Source organism: Vollenhovia emeryi, unplaced genomic scaffold (genome assembly GCF_000949405.1).
Source record: "Vollenhovia emeryi isolate VEMERY1.0 unplaced genomic scaffold, V.emery_V1.0 DF939163.1, whole genome shotgun sequence".
In the NCBI taxonomy this organism is placed as follows: domain Eukaryota; kingdom Metazoa; phylum Arthropoda; class Insecta; order Hymenoptera; family Formicidae; genus Vollenhovia; species Vollenhovia emeryi.
Genome location: NW_011967203.1, coordinates 1,341,317 through 1,351,504, shown reverse-complemented (window position 1 = coordinate 1,351,504; position 10,188 = coordinate 1,341,317). Strand labels below are relative to the sequence as shown.

The window sequence follows — 10,188 nt, the reverse complement described above, 5'->3', positions numbered from 1 at the left end:
GCAGAATTCGTGTTGCAGCATCACGTGTACAAAAAGTACTGTGCATCGCAATTCGATCACGAAGACCTTCGCACGGGCAGTTTTAATGCAACGTAGGTGTATTTTTTTTTTTTTCGTTGTAAAAGTAGTCCGGAAAATAATTCGTGCAAAACGAAAGCGTCGCCCTGTCCGCCGATTCCGTTCTTTTTCGACTTTTTCCCTTTTTTTTCCCTCCCCCGGGGTTAGAATGACGCACGACGCTCTTTGATTTTTCGCCTGACACGTTCCACGTCCTTTCCACTTTCTCCGTCTCGTTCGCCCTACCGCTATCTCGCTCGGCGATAACCCGCGTCGTCTTTCACATAATGACGAGCGGGTAAAACAATCATTAATCTGATCTGCCGCTCTCTCTCTCGCGTTTGTCCCTTTCGTTCGCTTTGCAGGCGCGCAGGGACGAACATTAATTATCGGAAAAAGGTACGGTAAAAACGTTAAGCCCACGTGAGCCCACATCTCGCCGCAGCGAGCTCGAAAGTCCGGCGCGGCGTGGAGAGCCGGGAAAAACCTACTTTTCCAACAGTCATTTGAAATCCTCTCTATGTGTACGCTCAGGTATCGGTTCGATCGATCGTAACGATAATCTCGAGCTATGTAACGCGCGCGTACATAGTAACCAGAGTAAATGCACATGCGAGCGCGCAATCATTCCGTCCCGATAGGCGTTCTATTAATTTTAATTCGCGAACGAGATCCGCGGATATGCCCGCGCGGCGCCGTCGTTACATTGGAATTCTCCGGGCCCGCCCGCTGCGAGAAAATATTTAATTCGCTTTACGTTCACAACGGGATGCGGAGTGCAACGTATACAAGCGATATCGAATTCCAGCAGCGCGGCTCGGCGCGCCCGGCTCCGTAGGAAAGATCCATTTTTACACGCGAGGCGCGAGCGGAACCGCGCGTTTTCCTCGCATTCTTGTCCCCCCCCCCTCCCTTTTTCCCCCGGTCCCCTGATAGCAACGCGGAGATGCATCGCGATCGGCGCTCGTTTTTTAAAGATATCTTAGACTCGATAACGGAAAACCTTGTTACACTCTCAACGTCCGACCGTATATCTAGTCCCCGTCTCTCCGCTCCACAACTCAGACGTGTCACCGGGGGTGGAAAGGAGGGGAAGGAGGAGGAGGAGAGGGGGGGAGGGGGCTAACGACAATTCCCGTATTCTTCCCCCGTTCGACAATGCGCCCTTCGCACTTATTCAAGTTTTTCTGATCGATTTTCGTCGGAATCGCACAAAAGCCGCCTCGTAAATTCCCCGTCGACGAGCGAAGAGCGCGCGATGAGCTTTCGACAAGCCTCATTCTGCAATTCACGTCGCCGCGCGTGTGCAAATTAATTACGCCGCATGTAATTTTTAACGGATGTGCAATGAGTAGTTTGCAAAATTCACTCACGCCGTAGCGCATTATTATATTAAATGGCACGTCACATGTGAAATTCTATACGTTACATAAATGAATTATTAAATTTGCGCACTTGCCGACGGGATTAAACACTTTATTTCGTATTTTACACGTATTTTACGCGCACGGCGGTTGCTTAAATCGCGCGCCTATTGCTAAACCCATACGAGTTTCTCTTGTGTATTTCGCATAATGCACTTTTTTTTACTATCGACATTTTACATGAACGTTGCTCGCAACGCGAAAAATTATTTACTGCGCGTCAGTTTTATCAACAAAAAAAAACTAATTTTTGTCTTCTGTAGAAACTGTGGCAAATTTCGAAAGTTAATACTTCAATTCGCGTAATCAAATCGGTGTAATTAGACTGTTCGATTTTCCTACTTCCGCCCCTTCCTATCGCATCTATACCCGGAGACTCAGCAGCCTCGCTGTATTCGTTGAACATGATTTTTAACAGCGAGGCATCCGATGCACGACAGATTGCGCAATAAAATCGACACCTCTGCGGATCGTGTAGCCCGGAATATTCGCGAATTTTCGCCGGTCGCACTTATTGGCGCGGATATCGTCGCGTTGGACGCCGTCGATTGCAGGCTCTCATCTCGAAGCGGCGCCGCGCCGAAGGTGCTCGAGCTGAACGGCGCTCAACTTTTAAATTATTACTCAGTTACCGGGGTTTTATTGCGCCAATAATAAAAGCGGCCCACCCGCCGGCCTTTCCACCTTCCTCTCCCGCATCCCAGCTACCCCCCCCCCCCTCTCTCTCTCTCTCTCCCTTCCAACGTGTATGTGACGTTTTGTTATAGCTGCGAAATATGGTCGTTACTTATACTACGAGGTCTCTCACCCACATCGACCGATGTCTTTAATGCTCGCGCTGGGACACATACGAGACTTACCGTGCGACATGGGATTTTGTTACACCGCGATCTTGTATTATAAAGGGCCGTTAACGTTTCAACCTTCGCGTTTTCCCTTCATCCTTCCCTTTCTCACCACTGCGTTACTTTACACGGTGTAACGTCGCCGTGTATAGGCGTTATGGGCTCTTTTATGCGGAACGGAGGAAAATGAAGGAACTATGACGCGCGTGTGGTAGGGCGATTCCTTATCGTTCCGCTGGGTGGCAATCACTCATTTTATAGCGCATTCTTGCATAACGACTGCAACGATTGGTGACAGAAATACTTCCACGGCACGTAAGTCTTGAATCTTTATAATGACCGGCATGCATAAGATGCCGTTAAAGGTTACTAGAATATCTGTTTTTTTCTTGAGAACACATAGACGTTCTGTTAAGATTATCTCTATTATACAGATACATATTTTATTACAAAGTTATATTAATATATATGACGATTTTAATTACACAAAAATATCACAAAATAATCTTTGTAGCAACTAATGAAACGAATCACGGGATTAACTACAATGATAGATAATTAATTTGCTCGTATAATAACAATATACATTTTTATAATATTAGAGTACAATATAAGTTTCTTCTTCTTTTACTTATTATGAAGAATCTTTATCATAAGATTCTCGTTAAGAGAAAAAAGGCTACAGTTGGTATAACTACAATTACTATAAAAAATAATGCGCACTTGGAACACGTTCCATATGCTGAAATAAACAAACAGAACTTATTATAATATCAGAATGGGAGAGAATCGAATTGCACACAGACATATAAATTACTTTTTAAACGCAGTAACATTTAATATGTATAGACCGTAATGCATACAACTGTCACAATAAAATTTATTTTGAGACGGAGCTACAACTGGTATAAATATTTCATTTCTATCACATATTACTCTTCATGCTAAAATGAAGATTATTTCATCGTTAATATTTTCTGGTATTTTAACATTTAATAAATCTTCCTTGATTAGTTCTACAACAAACGCAACGAATTTCAATAGTGCTCTGTTCTATTTTGTTGTGATATAGTGTATTTTTCGTTAAAGCACACGTTGCCTCAAATCGACGCTTGACTAATGTCGACGGCATTTTTTAAAACTTACAGTCCTTTCCACGAGTTACTATTATTGGTGATGTGCCATAAGGTGCGCCCGCTGATTGATTTTGCTGTTGCGTTGATTCATATCGTGAATTTACCGAAGGCGGTGGTAGATTGACTATTGTACGTGGAGGTCTCTGGTCAAACGTCCCTGATACAGCCTCCGCGTACGAAGGTGGCGCGACATCGTATATCGCATAAATATGTGATGTATTTTGACTGCTCATTTGTGGTTTTCGAGACAGTTATCTGTGAAAAGAAAAGGAAAACCGATGTACAATATACAATTTTTCTAATATCCAACTGTAATTTGTATATCAAACGACATATAGATCATTATACATATATGTATAATTGGTACACAAAGAATACAAAAATATAGAAAAAGATTTTCATCAAAGATACAATTTATGTATAATAACAATGGTATATGTATTTATTTAATAATATTTTTATGCATACTGGATTATTCGAATAAAAAGTTTTATAAATTGCTACACACATAAAATGTGCACGTATGGTTTATATACACTGTTAGAAGCAGTGTGTGAATATTACACACTTTATCGCATGTGATGTGTGTCCGCCATTTCAAGACGTCTGTAAGTGTGTGACTTTTTCATGCACGAATGGATGTTTGATTTTATTGGCGTGTGTGACTTTTCACACAAATGGAGGTGTATAACTTATTTATGTGTGTAATTTTCAAAGTGCCAATAAATGTGTAAAAAAGATTGCACTACATTGCAAATCCAAGTGTTTTACTATTATACACATATGTAATTTGGTGAAAGCACTTTTTACACGTTTCTTGTCGTTTAAAACAACTAATTACATTATACATATGATGCGATCCAAGTGGGAGGGTAGGGAAACGGGAGGTTAGCGGAAAGAGCATGAATCAGAAATAAAGAGGAAGAACGAGGTTTCCGAGATGTTAGCAATAGGACACAGTCTAGACTTGAAGGCACTTTATTCACGATCGTCCGAAGCACAAAACGGATGGGATAACACACGGTAGGATATCTACAACGAGCACTGATTTCGCACGATATTGTCTGGGGTAGTTGCAGTATGTGACTGATCAGTGTGTGACTAGTAAGTGCGTTACTATACTGAGTGTGTGAATTTTCCCAAAGTGTGTTATATTCAAACGTATAGAAATATTACACATGTGTGAATATTACGATGTTTGACTATTTCAAACAGTATTAGATGTTTGATAAAATCCACACATAGAAGTGTGTGATTTCCACACATTCTCTAATGCATTTCACACGCGCATGTTAAGAGGATAATGCATGACGTTTGAAAAATTATGCATTAAATATGTGTGACGCATTAATATTTCAAGTGTGTGACGTGTTAATATTCACACATGTGTGATAGATCTACTTCTCACAGTGTATAATTGACGACAGTTTGAACTTAGAAAGTATATGCGTGTTGTGGGGTTTTTTCCATCATTATGCATACTCATATTTCATTCGTATTCTTATCGGCTGTAAAATTTCCGAAAACCAGATATACCAGATATGCATGAAACATCTTTCTCACAATTAGTTTTATTAAAGATGAAGATATTTAACGCGTGATTGCGATAAAAGGATCCAGAATATTCCACCCAATGACACATTTTAATGAATTTCAATTTTATATATCTCGTAGGTAGATGTGATCCCTAATCCGTCATATCCTTATCTCTATATGTAGATTCGCGATAAATAACTTTTAGCTGATACTTTTATCTTTTCCTGTTTATCGTCGACCGGAAGTAATTCTTATAATGAATTATACGTGCTTCGCACCTACGATTCGATGCGAAAATAATATCACTGTCATAAAAACGTCTTTTTTCATACGTTGCGTCAACCACTGACGTAAAAATGATTGATATCAAACCGTATTACAAGCATATATGTATATATTGTACGTTTTCATGTAATGGCTTTTTCTCCGTTTTTCAAAAAGTACATATCAGCAGTAACATTCTCAATAGTAATATATAGTGTGAATTTTTTTTAACAACGCAAATTCTATCTTTAATAAAAGACATACGTAAAGTAGAGCTTAAAAAATCCTTTTACTTCCATTTATATGAATAAATAAGGCTTTTCTCGAATTCTGGTGAAAAAATGATTACTAAGAAAATATTAATACAAATTTTTACTTTACCATTGAATCTTTTGTAATCAAGATTTAAAATTTTTATCTGATTTCTTTATTTTAATTATTTTACTGTAGTCAATTTAATCTGCGTTTTATTCTTTTGTTACTTTAATATCGATTTCTTTATCAGTTAGTTTCGAGATCTCTTATATGTGTATGTTATACTAATTGCTAATGTGATAAGTGGAATGACTAATTAAAAAAATAAGGAAACTGTTATATTATAATTATATTATAATTATACTTGGTATATTGTTGACTTCTTTGTAACGACGATAATATCTTTAGTATGTAAATTGTAGCCTGCAGCGAGATATAATATATATTATACATTATATACTATATGTAAAACTATAATGATTGTAAAAATATTTAAGTGATTTAATTCTGAGTTTTTAACTTTAATTCCAACATGTCTGAATCAAAGTACTTGATGTAGGTGAGGTAAGCGATTACATATCAACGTTCCAAAGATAACAAGTAAGCATTACTGCAATGTTTCTGTGCATTATTATTATTATTTCATAAATTTTATATTTATTAATGCTCGTAAATAATTTGTAGACACTGTTCCAGTATCGTTTTTTAATCGTCAGCAATTTATTTATTTACGATATATATTTTAATATTTTATTGAGCACATATAAAAGAAAGTCCCCTATTGTGAGATAGGCTCCTAATATAAGATAGGCATCATATCTGTTTTTCCATCATAAATTCATTGCTCTTGGAGTGAAATCTGTTTAGTGGAAAATTGATTGTTAGATCGTGCAATCGGTACGAAAGAAAGATTTGTGATGTAATTTGGACATTGAAAACCTACTATCAGAATCCTATCTTATGATAGAGGACTTTTCTCTATGTATATTAAAAATGTCCGTAGAAATATCCTGCGACATATCCACAGTAAGATTTAGATTATCTATACAAAATTTATTAACCTGTTTTTCCGTTTCTTGTTTATCGAGATAAACACAGTAGCACAAGTATCGTAAACTTCACGCGAGAATTAGATTTAGACTAATTTCAAGCGAATTGTGTTAGTTTTCAAATTCGAGTTGGTACTAGGAAATCTCACTGAATGTTGACGACACGTGGCTTTATTGGACCGTCTCTGAATTATCACTGTTAGTCACTGCACATGTTATCTCGTAGCCTTTCAAATACGAACAGATAGATTTTACCAACGTTATCAGTTCTCGATACTAAAATTCCCACTTTTAAAAGAAATTATAAAGGAGTGGGAAGTTTAAATGCGTACGAGTAGTATTTGACATATCGCGAATTAAAAAACGTGTGAAAGATACACGAGAAAAATTGTAATTAATTCTTAAAGTGCAGTATTAAATTAATTTGTTATGATGTTGTATTTTTTAAATGTATCGTAATTATATATTTTGATTAATATAATTCGGAGGTCCAGAACATGCTCGTGCAACTTTTTAATATTTTAAAAGAAACATGAAATTATTATATTATATTTTAAATATGTAATATATAATATATTGTTACATGGGATTATTATATAATATATAAATATATAAATATATAATACATTATGTTATATTCCTCTGATAGATATTTTCATTTAATCTTCTGTCGTTACATTGCATTTTGTCTTATATCTATTGATTGAAAAATACACAATTCACTGCAAAATGATTAATTATATTATATTATTAATTATTTACATTTTAATTACTGCAATGACATATTATAAGAAAGAAGATAAAGAAAAATTTATTGGGACAAACGTTAATAATTGTTACATTCCGCGTAGTGCGGTTTGCCTTGTTGTCTCTATAGAGGAAACGTATTTCCATCAAATCGCTATCTGATCGAGTCATACTCGCGCGTGAAGCATCGCAATGTCAATATCAGAGGAAAAAAAAGTCTCGCGAGCGATGTGTGTCGTGTTCGTATTTTATCGAGTGTCGACTTTCGGCTCTAAAGCTTCCCATACGCGATAGATGCTGCGACGCTGCGCGAGAGAACGGTGTTTATGGATTAGTCCGGAGAGCCAAGTGATCCCAGTGATTCTCAATCGGTGCGGCAATAACGCGAGTGTATTTCGTTGCCAAAAAGTTTGCCTCGCACGGGGCGCATGTGGCTTGAGAGGAAAGAGGCCGGGGGATAGGAGGGAGTACAGGTCGCGAGAGGGGAAAAATGGGTCGGCGCCAGAATTTAATCAATGGTTTCGGCGCCAACCGGGCGTGTCTGTAAAAAAAAATTGCACAAGCCGTTCCTATAACAACGAAAATTTGGATTGTCATTCGCCCCACGATAGCGCCTTCGTCGAATGCATCCTCCGTCCTGCTCTCTGCTTCTTGCCGATGCACGCGGTCACTCTGCTGCATCTCGTCTCCTGCCCCGTCGTTCCACGGCCGCCCACGCATGTCGTTTTATCGCGCACCCCTTTTTCCGCTTTTTGTTTCTTGCTTTCGAACGATGTCGTTGCGGCGCCGCCGCTTCGCAAGTCACCCTGGCGCCGAGTGTGACACTCGTCGCTCACTCGTCAATGTTGAGAAGCACGACGGAAAAAAGTTGCGTCTGTGGTATCATGCAGGGTTGGGAAAGTTACTTTATAAAAGTATAGTATCTAGTTACAGTTACAAGTTACTAATTCTGAAAAGTAACGCGTTACAGTTATTCAAAAAGTAACGAATCGTTACTTTGCAGTTACTTTCTTGCAATGAAAATAAAAATATTAAATCTGTAGTTGAATTATAATATAAAGTGTCGATAAAGTCCGGATAGCACAAAGTATTGGCGTAGCATTGGGCAATAATGTAAATGCAATACCGTACAATTATTGATATTGGCGTTACATTAGCCTTATATTATTATTGTAGTTAGCTTCGATATATCCACAAGCGCTAATACCTTTTTTAACGATCAAACTCGGATGAATCTCTCTCACATCGTGCATTGAATAGCAAACCTAATTTATGTTCACTCAATATTCATTTTCCTAAATATACACATATGTAATTGCACGGTTTTTTTGTCGATAATCCCCTCCTCGGGTACTACCTTGTCGTGGTGGAGGGGCTTAAGTACCCCGAAGAGTTACTCTCTAAAAATCAATCAGTACATTATCACTGAATCAGTGAATATTCACTGTTTGCAGTGATAATCCATTGATTGATTTTTAGAGAGTACATACTCTAAAGACGGGACAACCAAAGGTACCCATTGCACTATTTGGGCCCGATTTTTCAGTTTCTAATAAACTGTTGACCATAGTCTAATCGATTCTCTGTCTCTTCTTAGATAATATAGAAAAGCATAGAGAGTCGAGTAACTTCCATATTAACAGTTAATCAGAAAATGATAAACCAGGCCTAAACACTCTCTGAAAGTTAATCGGTGGATTATTACTGAAAATAACGAATCGACTCACTGTTTTCAGTGATAATCCACCGATTGACTTTTAGAGAGCACATTTATTAATTGATTTTGTTCATTTCAGTACGAACTTTCGAGGACTGACGAATAATTTCGCTATTATTTCGCCAGTTTAAACGAATCGCAACCTTGCGCGGCGATTCGTTGTGTCGCGTCGCGTTCGGGAGTGCCGTTTGTGTAATTGGACTAAAGACTTTCAGTATAAATTCGCGCGAACGATCTTTGTGTTTTCGCGAGTGTGCAAGAAGACAACCTGAGTGGAGGAGGAGGCCTGGGGAAGGCATCAGGCACCGGCGGAGCAACTTTAGGGTAAATATTTTTTATTTTGTATAAAATTAATCTTCCTTTTATCTATTTTCAATAATTTAAAAATTATTTTTTTCAATATTCATTTTCTTGAATACTCTATTTTAATGTGAACTTTATCATTGTACGTTACAGAATCAACGTAGTGAAACTCCGCTGCTGCGCATCGGGTCGGTGAGTGAGAAACTTTTTTATTACTGCAACGAATATAAACACTGTAAAAAAATTACATGTAAAATTACAAGTATTATAGTGAGTAATGTTCGGACCATCTAGTAAAAATGTATATTTACATACGTCAGTAAAGTTACTCCTTGTCAGTAAAATTATTACCTTATATAATAAGTAAACTGCTTGCTTTTGATTGTGTGAATTTTACATTTTTTTTGCAATTTTTCATCATGTATAAACGAGTATTTACACAACAAAGAGTAAATAAATTTTTTGGTAAAAGTACATACATTTATATATTTCCGTTATTAATAGAGTAATCGCTACACTTATTATGTATGTAATTTTACATACTTTTTTTACAGTGCATCTCGTAGATCGTAGATTATCTTGTATATTTGTTGTATATAGATTGTATGTAGATCGTAGAATCATCTTGTATATTCGTTGCCTTAACATGGATAGGTTCCAAATGCTAACGGCAAATAAATTTTTTATTTAATATATTAAAACTCCGAAGAGGAGTATAAGCAATTTTCAATGTGGAAAGTTAGCTGCGCCGTTGCAGAACCAGAGTTAATCCCTGGTTTTCTTTGTCACGGATCCCCGAAAGCAACGGTTTCGGCACGAGGGCGCGACGTCGATTCGCGAAATTAACAAAGAAAA

At 37.5% G+C, this 10,188-nt stretch overlaps 1 protein-coding gene across 2 annotated transcripts in view; it reads right to left on the bottom strand.

Moving 5' to 3' along the window:
- Positions 1–2,732: 2,732 nt before the first annotated feature.
- Positions 2,733–10,188, bottom strand: part of LOC105564548 — a 25,731-nt gene continuing 18,275 nt past the window's right edge. Inside the window, exons 1-3 of one of the 2 annotated variants that reach the window (XM_012016991.1) lie at positions 6,579–6,806; positions 3,473–3,717; positions 2,735–3,068 (exon numbers count right to left, since the gene is read on the bottom strand). In XM_012016991.1, the coding sequence (XP_011872381.1) occupies positions 2,977–3,068; positions 3,473–3,695 (315 nt within the window). In that variant the 5' untranslated portion in view covers positions 3,696–3,717; positions 6,579–6,806 and the 3' untranslated portion in view covers positions 2,735–2,976. Of the gene's footprint in view, positions 3,069–3,472; positions 3,718–6,578; positions 6,807–10,188 lie in introns of those variants that run through there. The other variant, XM_012016992.1, reaches the window with a different exon arrangement.